This window comes from Protopterus annectens, chromosome 4.part0 (assembly GCF_019279795.1).
Source record: "Protopterus annectens isolate FY-2018-M chromosome 4.part0, PAN1.0, whole genome shotgun sequence".
NCBI classification, from domain to species: domain Eukaryota; kingdom Metazoa; phylum Chordata; order Ceratodontiformes; family Protopteridae; genus Protopterus; species Protopterus annectens.
The window spans coordinates 1,211,916,902-1,211,938,414 of NC_056733.1; the positions used below are offsets into that span (position 1 = coordinate 1,211,916,902).

A 21,513-nucleotide genomic window follows, 5' to 3' on the forward strand; every position below is an offset into this window, starting at 1 on the left:
TACTCTTTCCCAGGAGGAATTGATGTTCCGGGAGGCTTTCGGGTCTGGCCCCTCTATGTTTTGGGAGACTCCCTGGGCTGATGAACTCATAGATCTCATTGCTGTCCAGGCATGGAAGGAACCTAATAATGTGGAGCTGATTCCTAAATGTCCAGACAAAATTTTAGCTCCTTCCAAGGACAGGACATACTGGAGCAAGGGGGACTCATTTGATGTCATGGCTGTGGTGGCGGCTAGCAAAAAAGAGGTTGCGGAACAGAGCTCTACTGTCCATCCCCCTAACAGGGAGTCCACAGCCTTGGACAGATTCGGTAAGAGCGTGCATGCTTCAGCGACCTTTGCTCTGTGGTCACAGAATTATCTGACATATTTTACAAGATCATAGAGAGATTTGACTAAAGAACTTTCCAGATCTCTTTCTGGGTCCATGACTGCTGAGGACCAAAATAGTTTCCTCACAACTGACCACCTTTCAGTTGATATCTGATGAATCCATGAGGCTGATCTCTCATGTAACAGAAGATACCTCACTGGTGGGTGGGTTCAGGCATAACCATTAGGAGACATGCCTGGATGTGACTATGTGATCTTGCGGAACACTTTAAGTCTTTATTCATCATTGCTGTCTTTGATAGATCTTCCTTATTTGGCCTCAAAGTAAAGGACACACTCTCCAGGTGTGAGCAAGAGGGAAAGACCCTGTCTGCCATAAGCATATGTTTTTCTACCCCTCAAACACTCTTCTCCAGGAATCAGGAGGAAAGTAGAAAAATGTGGATGTTCTTTGTTTCACTGTTGCAGTCATTACAATTTGGTTATCTGCTTGCAGTAGCCCTCAGTCGGCCTGATTAACAAAGTATTGGGTCATGCGTCAGTTGCTGCCCTTTCTTCCATGATGTTAGGTTGCCAAGGGTATAAAACATGCAGCCGACGCCATTACATCAGTCTTTCTTGCCATGCGATGCCCGAAGCAGGAGCAGTTCGCAAGTGCCGGTCGGCCGACTCCTGAAATTTTCATTTTCGAGTTTCAGAACCAAAGTCTTCAACTAAAGCTAAGTACCCCATTGGGGAAACTCTTTCTTGCTCCTTACCAATGTCAGTAAAAGTTAATAATTGCATTACTTGTGGAAAGCAAATACCTCATAAAGATTTTCATTCGTACTGTATTCCTTACTTAGGCCCTGGCCACGACGTACCTTGCTGTCGGTTTTGTGCTTTATTTAATCAGTGCACTGTCCATCGTCGGTATATTTTTGCCTCTAAATATTTCAGTTCTCGGTTTAATTATCAAGAAATGTAGTCGGTTAGCCATCCGACTACCGGGATTTTGGAAAAATGCAAAGATAAAGACAGAGACAGGCCTCTGAGGTCCAAAACTGCTGACAATGCTTTTACTAAGCCAGTCACCAGTTCGCCAGTACTCAGTGAGGTGCTTTCGCAGCCCCTGATACCCACTACGTCTGATTCGCAGGCCTCTACTGAGACCCATTCGGAGTCCGGTATGCCACAAGATGCTTCAACTATGGAACCTGCAGATGTCTGTACCTTGGATGAGTCCAGAGCCACTGTGCAGGCACCGGCTTCTGAGGGTGTATTCAGACCTACGGACTTGCATATTAAACTGAAGCCTCCTTCTTCATGTAGGCCTAAATCTCGAACCATGCCTAAAAAAACGACGCCCAGGCCGCATGCTCAGGCCTCTATGCCTAAAAAACAAATGATAAGAATGGCTGAAGATCTTATAACTCTAATCAGGGGAAGCCAACCCCCCCCCCCCCTTCTAGGAGACCAAGGATTGAAGTTGTTTATGAATCTTCTTACCAGGATTCTGATTTTTCCGATTCTTCTGATGATCTGGATTTGCCCTTATCTACTTATGAGGATTCTGATGCAGAGGGCTCTATTCCTTCCACTTCCCCTCCAGAGGATTTTTCTTTTGGTAAAACCTTACATACTCTAAGGGAACATTTCCACTGGGAAAGCCAGGATATTTCTCATTCAAAAAAGAGGATTAGGGATTTCTTACTCCTGCCTCACCATAGGCCTTTAGCAATTCCTCCTGTACTAGACATTGTTGATGCTTTTTCGGAATCTAGCTTGGCACCTGATTCTTTTCCTCCTGCTCCCAGAAAACCTGACAGATATTGCAGGGTTCCTGATTCTCACAAGTTCCTTTTTAAAAATCCTATTGTTGATCCAGAGACTATTTCACAGGGACCCAAAGACATTAAGGCTTCTACTGCTAAAAATCCTACCCCTTCTGATAAAGACTCCAGGGCGCTGGATAGATGGGGTAAGAAGGTTTACACTTCTGCAACCTTAGCCATTAGGGCTTTAAACTGCCAGTTTCATATGTTAAAGTATCAGCAAAATGTTATTGGATTGCTTAAACAGAAAATGATGTTGATTCCTGACTGTGTGGAAAATAAAGAATTACAGGATTTAATGCATTCTGCTGAACAGGTTGGAAAACATACTTTGCAATGTGGATTTGATTCATTAGAGGCCTCTTGCAGGGCTGCTGTTACTGGGTTTGTGCTCAGAAGGCATTCTTGGCTTAAGGAGCAATCTTTGCCTGATCATGTTAAAGCTAAGTTGTTGGATGCTCCCTTAAATCAGGACCACGTGTTTGGCAACAAGGCTGAGGACATTCTTAAAAAGGTGGAAGATAAATCTAAATCTATGCAAACCGTTGAATATTTCTTACAAGTTCAGCCTTCTAGATTTAGTAGACACTGGCCGTCTAAGAATTGGTCCTTTCCAGCCCCTTCCAGGTCTTCTCAAGGCAAACCCAGACACAGCAGAAACCCCAGGTTTCAGTCCCAGGGGACACACAAGGCTAAGCAGTGGGGGGTTTCCGCACCCAAATCAGGGAGTAGTAAGACTCCCCCCTATGGAAAACTGCCTCAATGATTTGCTTTTAAAACTTCCAAGCACTTCCCAACTGAATGCTCCTTTAGGCGGAAAGATTGGTCTGCATGCCCAAAACTGGGAACGCATTACCCAGGACAAATGGGTTTAAAATGTAGTGTCCCAAGGATACAGATTTCACTTCCACACCTTACCAACACCAAGCGAGTGGCCAGATCTACCCCCATAACAGTAGGCCAAAAATCAAGTACTCTCTCTCTCTTAAGCATGGGGGCTAATCAGTTGGTACCAGAAGAGGAAAAGGAACAAGGTTTCTATTTGAGACTTTCCCTGGTACCCAGAAAAGGCAAAACATGGCGTCCTATCCTGGACCTTTCTATTCTAAACACCTTTCTGGTGATTCCAAAATTCAGAATGCTGACTCTTCACCAGCTGCTTCCTATGCTAGGCAAGGATGCATGGTTGGCAACACTAGACGTAAAAGAAGCATACCTGCACATCTCTATCAGGTAGTCTTGCAGAAGATACCTACGCTTCAAAGCAGGTTATATGCACGATCATTCTCTGCACTGCCCTTTGGCTTATCTACTGAGCCCAGGGTATTCACAAAGTGCCTAGCTCCAGTCATTGCATTTTGCAGGCAAAGACGATTGTTTAATTCAGGCAGAAAGCAAGGACATTCTTTTGAATCATCTGGCCTTTGTTCAAAGGGTACTGACTTGTTTGGGGTTCACCATAAACAAAAAGAAATCCCAACTGGTACCCTGTCAGCAAATTATATTCCTGGGAGCAAGCTTGAATACAACTTCCCAGATGGCTTTCCTCACGCCAGAGAAACGGATTCATTTGACAACTTACTTCAAACAAGTGGCCACAAAAACCCAGCTATCTGCAAGGTAAATACTGCAAGCCTTGGGGTTCATGGCCTCCTGCATTCTTCTAATTCCATATGCAAGGCTGCATATGAGGAAACTACAATGGTATCTCAAAAGCCTATGGTGTCAACATTCACAGGATCTAGAAGCAAGGATTCCTATCATACATTGCCGATGCCTAAAGTTCCTTTGGTGGACAGAGGCCTGCCACCATAACAGGGGACTACCATTCACATTACCCCCTGCCACCCAAATCTTAACAACAGATGCATCAGACTATGCATGGAGGGGCTCACCTGGCAGGGAAGTGCATTCAGGACAAATGGAACCCAAGCCAAATGCACCTGCACATAATTCAAAAGGAAATATTAGCAGTACAGAATGCTCTAACAGCCTTCAAGGACCACATTCTTCCAGGACAACTAATGGTAAAGACGGACAACACCACTTGCCATGTGGTACATAAACAAGCAGTGGGGTACACATTCTTAACCCCTCTACAGACTAGCCATGGCATTGTGGAACACAGCCTTGAGCTTCCAAGTGAATCTACAAGGTCAATTCCTGCCAGGAAAACTAAATACACTGGCAGACGGACTAAGCAGAAACCTCATGAATCCACACGAGTGGAAACTGGAACCAAGGATTTTCAACATGTTGGCAAGCAAATGGGGGAGCCCAGATATAGACCTGTTTGCCTCCCCCCAGAACCATCAACTGGACAAATTTTGCACAAGGATTCCCCACAAGTTTGCTTGGAAAGTGGATGCTCTGTCCTTCAGCTGGAAAAACCTATCAGTTTATGCCTTTCCTCCTCTTCCTCTGCTCTCCAGGGTACTACTAAAGATCAAACAGGACAAGCCAAGGACAATTCTAATTGCACCAGACTGGCTTCGCCAACACTAGTACTCACTCTTGCGCAGTGTGTCAGGCTTGGCTCCATGGCACCTGCCTCAGACTGCTTCTGTGTTGTCTCAGCAGGAGAACCAGATGCTGCACCCTCAGCTGCAAATCGTGAACCTAGCAGCCGGGCTAATTACCTAATCTCTCCTTTACCATCCCTCAGTAAATCAGTGATGGATATCATTTTAGAGGCAAGGAGGCCTAGTACTAGAAAATCTTATGCTGCAAAATGGAAAAGATTCTGTGCCTGGAACCAGTCTCAAGGAATGAACACAGCAGTGTCCAATCTACCTCAGATTCTACAATACTTGACTAAGATGCATCATAAGGGCTTGTCTTTTTCCTCCATCAAAATTCATGTTTTAACCATTTCAGCTGTTTATAGCACAGAGCCACCCCTCTTCTCTCGCCCACTGCTCAAGCAGTTCCTCAGAGGAGCCAAAAATTTAAGGCCACGCAGGAGAGCTCCAACTCCAGCCTGGGATCTTAACTTTGTCTGGGAGAAACTCACTCTTCCTCCTTTCAAGCCAGCTGCTACTGCAGATTTAATTTTTTTTTCCTGGAAAACAGCTTTTCTTTTAGCAATCACTTCTGCAAGAAGGATATCTAAATTACAGGCCCTTATGGCAGTGGAACCTTTCATCATCTTTCTTGCGGACAAGGTGTCCCTCAGAACTAATCCCTCCTTCATGCCCAAGGTGGTATCCAATGTGGCTCTTAATCAGTCCATTCATTTGCCTAACTTCTTTCCTAACCCACAGAACAAAAGGGAACGGATACTGTACTCTTTAGATGTGCACAGACAGCTTAGATTCTACGTGGACAGGACTAAACCTCAAAGGAAATCGGAACAACTGCTGGTGTAATTTGCTGCAGGGACAGAGGGGAAAGCTATTTCAAAACAAACCATTTCAAAACGGATAGGTCACTGCATTCATTTCTGCTATAAGCACCATGGAAAACCTATCCCACAGAGCATCAGACCCCATTCCACCAGGGCTGCATCTACCTCTACAGGCTTTCTCAGGGGTGTCCCTACTAGGGACATCCTAGAAGCTGCGACCTGGAGTTCTGTACATACTTTCACCAAGCATTATTATTTGCCAATTTTCTTTAAATCCAGAGCTGGTTTTGCCACCGCAGTCTTGCAGGGCCTTATAGCTGGTCCTAATTCTATTTAAATTCCTCCTCCCAACCTTAGCTTTGGGAATCTACCCAAATGTAATGACTGCAACAGTGACACACGAAGAACATAGTACAGTTGTGTACACTTACCATAAATGTAGATGTTCGAGTGTATTCACTCTTGCAGTCCTGGTTACCTTCCCTCCAGCCCCCTTTCTTCTTTTGGCTTCCTCACTTACTATGCTCTAAAAGCTTTTTGGTGTATTTGCTTTGTTGTTGGAGGTATATCCTTGTATTTATAGATTTACTTGCTTCCCATTAGGAAAGCACCTGACATCTGTGGCAAGAAAAACTGATGTAATGGCGTCGGCTGCATGTTTTATACCCCTGACGACCTGACGTCATGGAAGAAGGGACAGTAACCGATGCAGGACCCAAGACTTTGTTAATCAGGCTGACTGAGGGCTACTGCAAGCAAATAACCCAAATGTAATGACTTCAGCAGTGAATACACTCAAACATCTATCTACATTCGTGGTAAGTGTACACAACTGTACTTTCTGTAAATCCCAAGGTCCTTTTCAAGATGAACGTGGAGATAGTTCTCGCAGGGGCAGAGGGGGGAACTCAAATGGAAGATGCCACCTCAGCGGCCGTAGTGGCCCACAGAATCAGGGCTTCTGAGACTCCTTTTCGGACAAGTCCTACAAGTGTTTCTGAAGGTGGCCCAACTGCTACCCTCTGGAGTCAGTCGGGGGGGGGGTAGTTTTCTCTGCACCAAAGAGCCTGGCTATCCATAACAAAAGATTACTGGATGCAAAGGATTAAATCCAGAGGTTATATCATACCATTTTTCCATATTCCTCCTACAAGAATGAAAAGAATCCCCGATATTCCACCCAATCAGAGGGAACCAGCAGCATTAGAAATAAAAAAAGCTGCTAGAAAAAAAGAGTCATCCAGAAGGTCCCCCCACCCAGACCAGAGAGGATCCAGGACCCATTCACGATAGTGCCAAAAAAGACAGGGGACTTGGGACTCATACTAGAACTCAGCAAACTAAATAAGTTTGTGCAGTACTCAAGGTTCTGGATGGTCATGGTTCAGTCCATTCTGCCTCTACTGTGAAAGGACAGTTGGATGTGCTTCACAGATCTTCAATGAACAAGTGCTCCAGAAGATATCTGCTTTTTCAGCTGGGAGCCAATCATTACCAGTTCAGAGCCCTTTGGCCTCATCACAGCCCCCAGGGTGTTCACGGTGTGTTCACCAAATGCATAGTGGTAGTGGCTCACTTGAGACTGCTGGGATTTCCAGTGCTTCCATACCTAGATGACTGGCTCCTAGCTGCCCCAGCCAAGTATCTGCTCTTGCTGGCAAGGATCTACTTGCTCCAGTTGTGCTGCTATCTAGGCATCACCATCAATTGCAACAAGTCACAGCTGACACCAATACAAAGTCTGGAGTTCATAATTTCTCATCTGGGCACAGTCAATCATATAGCCTCTCTTCCTCCAACTTGAACCCAGGCACTCAGATCTTAGGTCAGGAAAGTAATACAGTAGACTTCTCTTCCAGTCCAACTAATTTGATAAGCCTTGGTATCCATGTCAGCTGCTATTGCTGTCATTCCTCTAGCCAAGTTTAACATACTCATTCATCAGTGGACTCTGTCAGTCCAGTGGTCCATTCTTCAACATCCTTTAAATGCCTCATTTAAGATCATAAAAGCATTAATGAAATATCTTATTTGGTGTCACTTCCCTTAGACATAAAGCAGGCATTAAGGAATATCAAAAACCATACAAAGTGTTCACCCTGCAGACCAAATAAGGGGTACCCAAACAGCACAATTCCAAATGCCAAATGCAGTGTTGAAATGGTTGAAAAAATCCAATGAATGTAAAATAGATAAAGCTGGTTTATTTGTAGCTTACAAAACAAAAAACTTTTTCGAACTTCCTTCCTCAAAAAAAAAAACAAATTCTCAAAAACACACAAAAAACAACACACTTTTCAATCATCAATTTAAAAAATAAAAGGAATTTAAGATTTATAATTAATTTAATTAGATAAAATCAATTTTAATCAAAAATAAATAAAAAATAAAATAAATTAAAAAAAATTATATATTGTATGGAGGTTTTTCAAGAAATAAATAAATTTAAAATGAAATAAATGAATTAAAAAAGGATAGTACTCCACTGCATCCCCAGTATAGTCCATAATAAAAGTATTGAAAAAATGGTTAACCGGTCAGGTCATTTTGTATGTGAGGTAAAGATCTAAATCATCCCGGCCCAAGTATGGGCAATTCTCCTTTTTTTCCTTTCCACACAGTTCATCCTGATAGACTTCATCGTATATGAAGGATACCCCTTTTAAAAAACAAAAAAATTCTCAATTATACAATCACTAAAGAAATCAGAATCTTCGGAGGTCATCCTCATCCTTATTAGTTGCTTATATTTTTTAAATTTTTTTTTTTGACTTTTGTGCCCAAAGGGAAAAATGAAGATGAGAATTTGAGAATCTGAGATTTTAATTGTGTGTGTTTATTTAAATGGTCACTGTTTCTTTACCATACATCAAATCCAATATATAATTCATCAAAAACTAATTTTAAAACCCTAAAAAGCTAGTTGTGCTTGCTTTTGATGTATTCCAAAAATTAAATGAACTTTTCCAGTGTATCAATCAATCCAAAGTATCAATGTCATCTAAAAAAAAAGTGGTTGTAAAAACAACATTTGTTAAAGAGACAAATGTTTTGTTCACAAACATTGAATGTTGAACCAAATAGGTCAACAATGTCCAGTGTAATGATATAATGTTGTTGATAGCCTTGGGAATACTAGTTTTCTTTAAGGGTATAAACTTGAAACCTCTCACATTAAGGAATATCATCCGGACTCTCCTCCTCTCCAGTTGCCCTACAGCTGCCCTTGTCCTCAGAGGTCTGAGACTAATGACTTTGGCTGTTTTGATGGTACAGTTAGATCAATTCCACATGCAAATTTTGCAGTGGCATCTAAAGATTCAGTGGTCTGAGTTCCACACAGTTATCATAACCAGCCATTGCAAGGAAGAGTTACAGTGGTGGCTGCATTCTCCCTTGTGCATTTCAGGACACTCTTTGTCCTCCAACCACTGGCAGTGGTAGTGACTGTGCATGCCTCTTCCTTGGAGTTGGAGGTACATTGCAGGGGAATGATGGCCCAAGGCTATGGAGTCTGGAAGAGGTCAGCCTTCACATCAGTGTCTTGGGGATGCAAGCAGTCCCCCTTGCATTGCAGGAGCAACAGGACTACTTCATTTCAGGGATGATTTCTATCCAAATGGACAATATGACAGTTGTTGTGTACATCAGCAATCAAGGAGTGACCAGACCTTACCCTTTATGCCAAAAAGCAATGAAAGTGTAGCTGGGGGTGATTAATTTGCATTGCTTTTTAATTGCAGTGCTCTTCCCCAGGAAGATCTATTGCCTTGCGGAGAGGCAAATCAGGTCTATCATAATGTCTCACGAATGGTCTGTTAAATTCTGGCACAAAAAGATTTTCAGCCAGTGGGACCAACCTTGCTGTGATCTATTTACTTCACCAACCCCATATGCAATACATTCTTTCTTGTAATCCCCTACCCTGCCCCCACCCCCACATTGAGTGATAGTCCCAGAGAGGGAATTACCAATCAAGCAGTGAGCCCCTGGGCTAACTTACGTTTATCCTCTTTTACCCCTAATCTTCAGATTTGTACAGAAAGCAGTTATATGCATAGCCACCATCATCCTCATCGCCCCTATTGACCCAGGCAAATTTAGTTTCCCCTTCTAAGGCTCTTACATCATGGAACCACGCTGGATCATGGATCACTGACAAGAGCTACTTTCCCACACATCCAGGAAGACTCATCAGGACCTTCAGAACCTCAGGCTAACTGTAGATCAATGAGTATGTAAATATCTTTAAGAAGCTATCTAAGGGCTTGCACTAGAGTATAAATACTGAGCATGTGTGAGCCTGACTGCCATTTTGTAGTTAGCCGTTGAAATGTGAACATGTATGCATGTAAGCTCTGTCAGTTAGTTTGTTCTTAAAGATGCTGTTATCCATCCTGATGTATTTCTATGTATTAAACCATCTAAATGAAACCCCAGGCCTTCTTATTATTTGTGTTAGAGACAAATGAGTGACATGGTGTCAGAAGTAGCATGTCTAAAGGGCATGAAGTTTGAGAAGGTATGGATGAAACGATTAAAGGCACTTGGCTACGATTGGAAGAATGAACAGGAGTAAATCATCCTAAAAAGGGGTAACACTTCGCAAAACAGGTCAGAAACAAATGTAAATATTAAATTTTGCTCAGCACTATTTCTTATTCGTATAATATGAAAAGGGGCATACAGAACTTTCTAAACGATATTCTCATAAACAGATATGTACATTATTGATAAAATATTCAAATTACTATGGAAGATGTTTGAAATAAAGTCCAAATTGCATAAAACAAATAAAATAAGGGGAAATTACCGCATTTTCCCAAAGCATTTGTATTTTCGTATTAAGCAAAGATATCCAAGCTATCAGAAGTATATAAACTGTTTGCATGTTTGTGCAGTGTTACAATAAAGCTGTTTCAAAAAGTACAGCCATTACAAAGCATATTTCACAAAGTACAGACATTGCATGGCATATTTTATAAAGTATTTCAGAAAGTTTATTGTGCACTTGAATGGTGTTACAAGCTCACAGAACAGTTTGTTCATACATAATTACAAAGGGCCATATTTTCAGTGTGCTCATGTATACTTTCTGGGCATGACAGATGGATTTTGAAAACCCTGTGCACTTGTGTTTGACAGTGATATTGCTGAGAACTGGAGAGTGTTTGAGCAAGAGTATGACATTTTCATACAGGCTGCATTTTCTGATAAAGATGACCATGCAAAGGCATTTATTCTACTTAATTTAGCTGAGTCAGAAGCCATAGAAAGGGAACGCTCATGTGTATATGCACCTGCTATTTATGCTGGAGAAAGGGAAAACTTGTTGTACAGGCTGAGTCAAGGGAGGACCCAGAGTACTTAAAACATAAATTTAGAGAAATGTGTAACCCCCAGACAAATGTTACAATGGAAAGGCACTTATTTTACACAAGGGATCAAAAACACGGTGAAACGTTTGCAGCATATATAACTAACCTGAGAAATAAAGCTAAAGTGTGCAGATTTGGTGACTTAAGGGATGAGTTAATAAAAGACAGATCTCTGCGTGGTACAAACGATGATGCTATGAGAAAGATTTTGCTTTGTGACAGTAATTTAACTTTGAATAAGGCCTTTGAAATTTGAGGCCCTCTGTGATATGGCTTACTAACTTTGAGAATTGGAAAGAAAAAATAATAGTTTAAAATATCATAATCCTTGTACTTTTGCATGGCTTGCTTGATCATGTTAAGTAGCCATATTTGTATTTATGGATACTAGCCATGTATGATACAGAATTTGACATTTTTATAATAAATGCTGACTCATTTGTGAACTTACTGCTTTTGATTTAAACAAGACTAGAATGTGTTTTTGTAAAGAGTAGTAGTACATTATTTTTTTTCTGAAAATGTCTTAATGTAGGTGGTAGAAATGATATAATGCTAAATGTGTAATTTATTTACAGCTGGAAGCAGAAGCTGTTTTCCGCGCTATAACTATTGCCAGCCAAGTCAACTGCCCACTGTATGTGACAAAAGTAATGAGCAAGAGTGCTGCTGATATCATTTCACAAGCCAAGAAAAAAGGTACGTGCCTTCATGTGTCATCTTACCAAGATTTATTCTTACGCAGTTAGGCCTTCACAAGCAGTGCAGTGCATCATCCATCACAAAAAGTTAAGGAGTCTGAAAATAAAATGCAAGTTTATTGATGAATTTCCTTATATCCTTTGTATTCCATCCTTTCACTTCGACTTTGGGTCTTTGGGCCACTTGTCAGAGCTATGCCAGCATAGATCCAGTGCTCCAGCCTCGAGCTCCTCAAACCTTTCCCTCCCACAATGCATCTGTGCTATCTAGACCAGCTTCCCTCAGATCTTGTTTGCCACCATCATACTAGGACATGATCTCTTCCATGCAGCTAAGTGCTCCACTGCCTTATGTATATGGTCAAATTTTACCACACTTCTTGGTTGTGATTATTGCAGTTTAGTTTGTGATTATTGTAGTTTACTTAGAAAGTTATCAGTACCATTTAGACATTGATCCTTCTTTTTTTTTAATTAGCTATTCGTGTCATTCTCTAGGTCACAGGTGGGATACCAGACCTGACATGAGCTTTCTGGATTATCTCTTTTTTTCTGTTCATATAATTAGCTCGGTAGTAACCTCCACAACCTTTGTGGGGCCTTACTGTTGTTTATGCTCCTCTAACTTAGCACTTCATTGGACTGTAGTGTAGTGTGGTGTAGGGTTAGATTTTTAGAAATTAAATACTTAAGATTTTGAATTTAGATAGCAGGGAGAAGAGATTTCTTCCCAACTTTGGTGTTTTCGGTGTTTATTTGCTGTTTGGTGTGTGATTACTGTTTCTTTCACTTCAGCTCCATATCACCACTTTTTTTGAACATGGATGATAGGGGTAAAAAGAGCTTCATGTACAACCCCCCCCCCCCCGGATGACCTGCTTTGACCTCAGTGGTCAGTGCTACAGAACTGGGTGCATCCATGAAGTGTTGTACTTTCACTCTGATCAGCTTTCAGGTCTTCAGTCTAATCTTTGTTGACCTTAGAGCCTTCTCTGACCAATGCTTTTAGATGATTGTGGCAACCAGTGGTTTATACTATCTTTGGTTCTACCCCAGTGCCTTTTCATTACTAGGAGGAAAACTGCCTGAGTTGCATGTTGGCCAGTTTTGTATGTGATCTTGTGACTGTCTCTCTTGTTAAACCATGTGTTGGCCACCATTAATCCATTTGCCAGACAGACGTCTTGAGTGGCCTCTCCTTCTTTATTCCTGTTGTCCCACCCCTGTGGACTAGGGCATTCCTGATATCCTACTCTGTATGCCCCAATATGTGTGCATTCAAGTCCCCCATTATCAACACCTGTTCATCTTGTCTTGCTTTATATCTAGTAGATCCTACAACTGCTGTCTGAATGCACTTTTTTCTTCATTATCACAACCCTGCAGTGGGACAGGGATATGATTAGTAATCACTGGAGTCTGATTGCTTTGAGTCTATCACTAATTATGACAACATCCTTCACTGTCTTCTGAGGCATCTCCCTTGCCATAATTCCCTTGTCTGTCCTCCTTCTGAGTAGTAGATTCTGGATCCCAAGCCAAGTGTCTTTGCTTTATTTATTTATTCATTTCAGTTTGATGACTGGGGAGGTCCATTGAGACCTGGGGAGAAAAGCTCCACATTACATATTAAACATTAAAATACAACAGATAAAATTAAAATTAAGATTCAAAGATTCAGATACATTAAGATTCAACAGATACTATTAAGTTTTATGGATACAGTTAAATTGTAATATAGAGACAGTATGAGGTACGTTGGTTACATAGCATATGAGTCATATATTGACATGGTTGGTTAAAAAGGTTACATGGAATCTGAGTATTGTTATGGCAGAGTGGTAGAACAAGCATAAATGTTAGGGAGGGGGATAAAAGGGAGAGCAAACTATTTACAATATTTACATAATATACACAAGACAACAATAAAGAATAAGTAAAATCCAGGAGCAAAGTTGTTGGAAATAGGAGTACTATGGAACTACAATTAGTGTAGAGAGTAGAAGGCTAGGTGGGGAAAGTGCAATTGCACTTCCAATTAGAGAACAAGTAGGAATGGAGTTCCATTTTGTCTCCTGGATACATAGGATGGCCATCTTCCTCCTTACAATGATGTCATCCTCTTCTAAGCTCCATCCTGTCAGTGAACCTACATGTCTGGCAAGATGATTGGTTTTACATTCAACTTTCTGTCAGAGCTATCACATGTAACCCAGTCTGGGCGATTGAACACTGTTCAGCCAGTAGCTTATTGTATCTGCTCAACTTTATGGCAGGCACACACTGGTCAATGGGGGCACATAATACCCATCCCCATTTGTCATCATTAATCAACATGACTGAATCACCGAGAGCTAATTTTTACACTTTCGAATGGCTAGCTCTGACACTATAAACAGTCTGTGATTATTGTTCTCCTGTCTTGAAGATACTGTGCACCATATTTGATCTGTACAATTCTTCCCCCTGTAGGCATCAGCTAGAGTCTGTGCTACTGCCCACAGTTCCATTCCTGAGTGAGTCTGAGGTGGAAACAGCATGATTTTGGGATCCCCACAGAGACCCAGCGAGAGAACATACAAACTCCATGTAGGCATTGGCTAGAAGTTAGAACTGAACCTTTTATCTTGTGCATGAGCAGTGAAGAGCTTAACTATTATGTCAACTGTGGTAGTTTCTTCACATCTACGACTTTTATTGAATATTATTCTTACAGGTATTGAAATTAATAGAATTGCTCGACAAATACTTTAATATGAAAAAGCATACATTGTACATAATTTATATGGTTAATTTATTTTATTGTACTAGGTTTAGTTATATGTTTGTATATGAAAAAGGTTGAATTAGAAATTAATATTTCAATATATAATCAGTAGTAATAGATACATAATGGGTAATTTGTAAAGTTATGAATTTTATTCTCAACCTTATAAAAATAAATAAAACAAGTTTTTATGTAGAAAGACAAAATCAATTACAGCCTCAATAATTGGTTTATTGTGCTTCTATCAAGTTTTCTGCCAGCTGACTTTTAAAGAGTGCTGTGTTTTGTTATTGAAATTGCCACAAAAGTTTGCTTGTTTTGCCTACATCACATTTGGTTTTGGAAGTGGTCACATCACAAGCTTTTTTTCCCAAAACTCATGTTTAGGCAATATCTTTGTGACTGTAACATCGGTTTTTCTGAACACATTTGTAAAAAATACCATGAGCTGGATGTGATGAGGTGCAGGCCACTGTCATACAAAATCTGGTTTCATGATGCCACAGAGGAAGACGAGCTTGGAACTCTGGCATAATGGTATTAAAAAAGATATACCATATGGTCAGATAGAAAAGATCTTTATTTACCATCATGATAGATCCACATGATCATGGTCTGTTTTCTTCAAAATCTCACCCTCTTTCCCTTGACTTTAGGCAGATGAGGTCTAAAGGGACATTCTTCAGTTGAATTCAGGCTTATAGTGTGTATGTATGCTTGTTTTTTTTCTTTCTTTTTTTTCCATTTGAGCTCCATTTTCAAGCAGCACACTGTAAATTGAGGAATGTGGAGCATTGTTAATATGGGGAGGTGATAGAGCCTGGGAAAGTTTCACATTCTTCATAAAACAGAATTTAACCTAGGACTGCCCTCTGCACTGTTAATGGACAGAAGCAGCTCCTAAATGCTTTTTCCCATGCACAGGTCCCCTTAAATTATCTAGGTATGATCTGAGTTATTCTCCTTAGGTGTGATACATAATTATCAGCCATGGGATGCATAAGATCAGTCTCTAACCAAATGGGATAGGTTTATTTTGAGCACAAAAAGTAAAATTGGCTAGGCTTAAAATGGCCCTTAGCGGCAGCTAGCCTAGTACTTACCTATGAACCTATAACCTATGTACCTGTGTTGAGCTGACTAAGATCTGCTGTTTAAATCTTGATGGTACTGAAGACTGGACCCAATCACACATATTTGTCATGATGGTAAGTACATAACTTTCTTTCCTATCTCATTTAAAAGACCCTTTTGTACAAATAACAACAGATAAAGCAAGTAGTCTAAGCACACAATTTGAAATTTACTCCATAAGAATTAGTTGACTGTGATGCACCTACATGTTTTCCAAAGTACTCCAAACAATATTACTTGAATTTTTGTGTAAATAGTATATCTGATGTTGTAAATCTTCATTCATTCCTTACTCGCGCCAGCCAAAAAACCCTCAAGCTATCATACACATAGTACCCCTCTCCTCCTCTCTTCAGATCTCATTTGCCGTGTACTTCTCAAGACATGCCAAGCCATCTTTCAGTCAGCTAGTAGATATTTATTTTATTTCTTCTAGTTTCAGAGATCTTTCTTTTCAATCTGTGTGTGTTTGCCTCTTGGGGTTTGACTAATTAACGTGTCTTTGTTTAGTCAAGGTTGTATCTATTTTGTGTGTAAACTATGTCTGATAAGAAAGGGACGACCAGGTTCAAACAACCAAATAAATAAATGCAAAAGATGCCCCAAATCTGGGCAGGATGCCAAAGTCAACACCTTCTACAGAACCGACTACTATAATGCCTGCACCAGATATTCACTAAAAATTGATCCCTTTTTTGGACAACAGTATAGTCCCTTTTCTCAAGAGAACTGACTCTCCTTCTGGGATAACCACCTGTTCAACCAACCAAAGGTATCCGACTCTCGATGTAGACTTGTCGCCAGCTCTCAGCTCAGCCAGGCATTCCAACCCCCCCCCCAGATCTCCCTTCCTTGTTGAGGTTTCCCTTTTTTCCACCCAACCAATCTATATTCTCTTCAACTCCTCTCAGGCTTTTTTTGCCTTGGTACCATCCATCCTCCAACCAACTTTTTTCCTGGTTCCTGTCCTTCCACGGTTCCCTCCCACCCCTCCACCTGTGGACTTCAGTCCATTCTCAGCCGATTCACCCTTGGGACCGAGACTGGCCTGCCGGTGCCAATTTTTTCTATGGCGCCATCTATGGTTCCGATTTTTTCGGCAGCTCCTAGTCCTCTCAGAGCTCCAACCCTGGAGACAGACTTGTCAGTGTGGGGTGTGACCCCATTTCTGAGGTTGTCCTTATTGATTCCAGGCTCACATCCCTCTTCGAGTGGGGCTGCCTTCCAGGTGATGGAGAGGGCTCTTGCTTCTCCAAGCATGCAATTGGCACCCCCAGCGTCGGAACATGATTTTTTCTTTTCCTCTGGTATGCAGCTGACACAGCCCATTACACTTGGACATTGGGCACAGGAGCAGCAAGAAACCCTACTTCAGGTCACCCACTTTTGGAGTCCTCCTCAGAAGGTCCAACTGAGGAGCCACCCCGAAAGAGAATGTGCAAGAGGAAGCACATTGATTCCCCTCAGGAATCCCTCACCGAAGATATAGATTTTGATGCGGGAGAAGTGTTCCCATGGTCACCCCATGAGGATGTTTCATTCAGAGACATATTGGGGATCCTAAAGCAGAGGGATGACTGGAAGCTCATCAACCCTTCTCCTGAGGAATCTGTATTCTTGCAGGCTTTCTGTGCTCAACCCTCTACTTCCTGGTTGACTCCACCTGCAGATGAGTGCTCATCATACAGCATGACTGGAAGGCCCCTGACTCCATTGAGCTGATTCCCGGAAGACCTGATAAATTCCTATCTCCACCACAAGACCACCCCCACTGGTCCAGAAGCGTAGCAGTAGATTCTATGGTTATGGCAATGGCCACTAAGAAAAAACTTGCTGAAGAAAGTTCGACTGTCTATCCTCCAAACAGGGAGTCACAAATGATAGACAGACTAGGGAAGTGGACTTATGCTTCAGCAACCTTCGCTTTACGGTCACCAAAGGGACCTGATTACAGACCTTTCGGGAACCTTGCAGGGGTATTGCCTGAAGAGGTGCATGATAAAGTTGCCTGTCAGCTTGCCACCGTACAAGTCTATTTCTAACTCCGCCGTGAGATTGATTGCCCATACAACTGAGGGAGCAGCCAGAGCAGCCGGTTCAGGTGCTGTCATGAGACGTCATGCCTGGATGGTCTTGTGCAACTTTGTGGACCCCTTCAAGTCTTTCTTAGTCAATGCTCCTGTTGATGAGTCCTTCTTGTTTAGCCCAAAAGTTAAAGATACATTAGCCAGGTGTGAGAAGGATGGAAAGACCCTGTCTGCCATGGGCATATGCTTTTCCGCCCCTCAACAATCCTACACCAGGAATCAGAAGGCGGGAAGATGTAGTTCAAAAAATCCCAAGGGCCTCTCTGCAACACACATAGGGAGCAATCTCCCTGGGGCAGAGTGGGAACTCATCAGGAAGATGCCCCACTAGTGGCAGATGGGGCCTGCGAAATCAGGGTTCCAGGGATTCCTTCTCTAGTCAGCCCTATCAGTGCTCCTGAGGAGCAGCCCGATTGTTTACCTCTGGAAGCAGATGGACATTTTTCTCTGCACCACTTGGCCTGGCAATCGATAACATCAGATTCCAGGGTGCAGAGGATAATGTCCAGAGGTTACCATATCCCCTTTGACCTTTACCCCAGCCTCTAAGGTGACTCTCCAACATTCCACCCAGCCAGAGGGATACAGCAGCACAAGAAGTTATAAAACTGCTAAGAAAAAGAGTCATCCAAACAGTCCCACCAGACCAAATAGGATCCAGATTTTAGTTAAGGTTCTTTTTAGTGCCAAAAAAAGAAAGGGGGCTGGAGGCCAATTCTGGACCTCAGCATACTGAACAAATTCATTAGATAAGCAAAATTCCGAATTGTCACAGTTCAGTCCATTCTTCCTTTTCTGAAAAAGGATGACTGGATGTGCTCTATAGATCTTCAAGATGCGTATTACCACATAAAAATGGACAAAAGATCCAGAAGATATCTCCGCTTCTGGCTGGGAGCCAGTCACTACCAATTTCAAGTACTGCCTTTTGGTCTCACCACAGCCCCCAGGGTGTTCACCAAATGCATGGCAGTAGTAGCAGTTCACCTGAGACTGAAAGGATTCTGCTTGTTTCCATATCTAGACGACTGGCTCCATACCTGTCCATCCAGGAGTCTATTGTTTTATGCCATATTCTACACTCAAAATCTGGCAGAAAAGCTAGGAATCTCAATAAACACAAAAAATGTCAAAGCTGGTACTGACTCAAAGCTTAGAGTTCATTGGGGCATTGTTCGACACAATATCCTGCCAAGTCGCTTTACCTCATCATAGACTGCAAAGGTTGAGATTTCATCTTCAAATAATACTCTCCCAAAACCTTGTTACAGCCCAACTGGTACTACAACTTTTGGGCTCCATGGTGGCTACAATCACATTGGTTCCACTAGCAAGATTCCATGTGAGGCTGATTCAGTGACTTCTAGCATCCCAGTGGTGTATATTAGCACACCCGTTGTCTTACCCAATACGCATAACAAACCAATGCAAGCAGGATCTGAATTGGTGGATCAAGCCAGAGGAGGAGTTATGGTGTCATCCCTTTTCACCCTTCAACCCCAAGCCACAGTGACCATGGACACCTCCCTGATGAGGTGTTTTGGGGGGCATTTTCAGGGAAAGACCATCCAAGGCACTTGGTCTCCCTTGGAGGCCAGGCTGCATATCAGTATCCTAGAATTGAGGGCAGTGCTCCTAGAGTTGCAAGCATTCCAAACGACCCTGCTGTTGGGGACATTTGCTATCCTATCAGACAATATGTCAGTAGTCTGGTGCAAGAACAAGCAAGGAGGAACCAGATCCTCCCCATTATGCCGGGAAGCCCTGAGAGTGTGGCAATGGGCGATAGCTTCCAACCTCATTATATTAGCAATGCACATTCCTAGGAACTCCAAACTGATTGCAGACAGACTGAGAAGAAACAGTCTGATGCCTCACAAGTGGTCTCTCAATCCCGTAATAATGACACAAATATTTTGTCATTGGGGCCGGCCTTTCTGTGATCTCTTTACTTCCCCCTTGAACCACAAATGCAGCAGCTTCTTCATCCTGATCCTTCTTCAGGGGGAGTCACCAAGAGATGCTCTGATACGCGATTGGCCCCTGGGTCTAATGTATGCCTTTCCTCCCTTTCCCCTCATTCCACAGTTCTTAAAGAAAGTGCAACAGATGAGAAGCAAAGTAATCCTCATTGCACCCTATTGGCCCTGTCAAGTTTGGTTCCCCTTCCTATGGCCTCACCTGGTTCACTGCCTGTGGACCCTGACCCTACCCCAGAACTCCTGTCTCACCCACAGGGGCTGGTCCATCCCGACCTTCAGAGTCTCAAGCTGACCGCTTGGTTTCTCCACTTCTACTAATTGCCAGGCAGATTGACCAGTCTTCCCCAGTGCGAAAGATACTTCTGGCTTCTCATAAACCCTGTACCAGGACAGTCTATCATAGTAAATGGGTCAGGTTTGTAATCTGGGGCTAAAGAACAAGGACTTGAGCCTCAGCCTCAACTGTTACAGTTCACTTAGCAGCTATCGCTACCTTCATAATGATTCTTCATTAATGTCCCACTGCCTTTGCAAAACCTTCCTAAAGGGAGTTCTGCACCTGAGACCGCCTATTAAAAATCCTACTGAACCTTGGCAATTGACTCTAGTCTTATAAACTTTGACTTGTTCACCATTTGAACCTTCAGCCGCATGTGACATAGTTTTGTATCCTGGAAAACCTTATTCCTGGCAGCCATCACCTCAGCCAGGAGAATATCAGAGTTACAAGCCTTGTGTGTTAATTGCCCTTACATAATTTTCCACAATGAGAGAGTATCACTTCAGACTAACCCCTCCTTCCTGCTCAAAGTTATTTCAAATTCAAATCTCAGTCAGTCCATTGATTTGCTATTTTTTCCCAAAATGTTCTAACAAAGGTGAATACCATTTACATCTCTTGGATGTACATAGACAATTACGTTTTTACTTAGACAGAGCTAAATCTTTCAGAAAGTCAGACCAGCTGTTCATATTATTTTCAGGCCCATGATTGGGCTACGTTGTTTCCAAAGTCACCTTATCAAAATGGTTAAGAGATTGCATTACCTTTGTCTGCCAACAGAACAAATTAACTTTACCTACTAGAGTCAAGGCTCACTCCACCAGGTCAGTGTTCACTTTGGTGGCATTTCATTCCAGAGGCTCTGTGGACAACATTTGTGCAGCAGCTACCTGGGCAACCTCCCATAACTTTATCACACATTGCAAATTGGATATGGTCTCCAGGGGAAGAGCATTCTTTGGTTCAGTGGTGCTCAGGAATATCCTTCTATAGGGCCTCCCAGGACATAAAGTAGCTAGGGACTCTGTCCCATCAGTAAAGAATGAATGAAGATTTACAACATCAGATAAAGAAGTTATGTCCTTACCATAATGTTCCATCTGTGTTGTAGATCTTCATTCATTCCTTATGTTCTGCCCTCCTATCCCCGTCAGGAAGACTCCTGGTGGTTTGGTTTTGGTCCTGACTACCAGATAAGGCATTTGCTTAAATAGGGCCTCCATTTTTTTCTATCCTTAAGGGCAAACTCGATCTAAAGAGAGGAGGAGAGGGGCACTATGAGTATGACTTAGCTTGAAAGTTTTTTCTCTGGCACGAGCTAGTTGCATTGGTCGAATCAGTACCAAGTACGGAACTAAAACCCATCAGTAAGGAATGAATGAAGCTCTACAACACAGATGGAATGTTATGGTAAGGACGTAACTTCTTTTTTCCTGTCTCCTTTCTATGACAGTTTTAGAAAAGGAAGGCCACATTTTAAAAAACGATGCGTTCAAATCTCTCGGATTCCTGTACTTGCATTAGTGAAAAAAGGAACAGTTGCAGTGTACTTGATTATGTCATCACCTTTCTTTGTTCAGTTTGATCCAGAGCACTACTGATGAAGGTCACACATCCTACTCCACTTCCTCTGCATTTTGTCCACTTCACCTGCTGTCTTTCTCTCTTGTTGATCATTTTTACATAAG

General features: G+C 42.1%; 1 protein-coding gene across 2 annotated transcripts in view; it reads left to right on the forward strand.

Annotated features, from left to right (window-relative positions):
• LOC122799823 (dihydropyrimidinase-related protein 3) overlaps nucleotides 1–21,513 on the forward strand; it is a 1,038,656-nt gene that overhangs the window by 741,756 nt on the left and 275,387 nt on the right. For both annotated transcript variants that reach the window (XM_044069139.1, XM_044069140.1), the window contains exon 8: nucleotides 11,450–11,570. In XM_044069139.1, coding sequence (XP_043925074.1) covers nucleotides 11,450–11,570 — 121 coding nt within the window. The remainder of the gene's footprint in view (nucleotides 1–11,449; nucleotides 11,571–21,513) is intronic.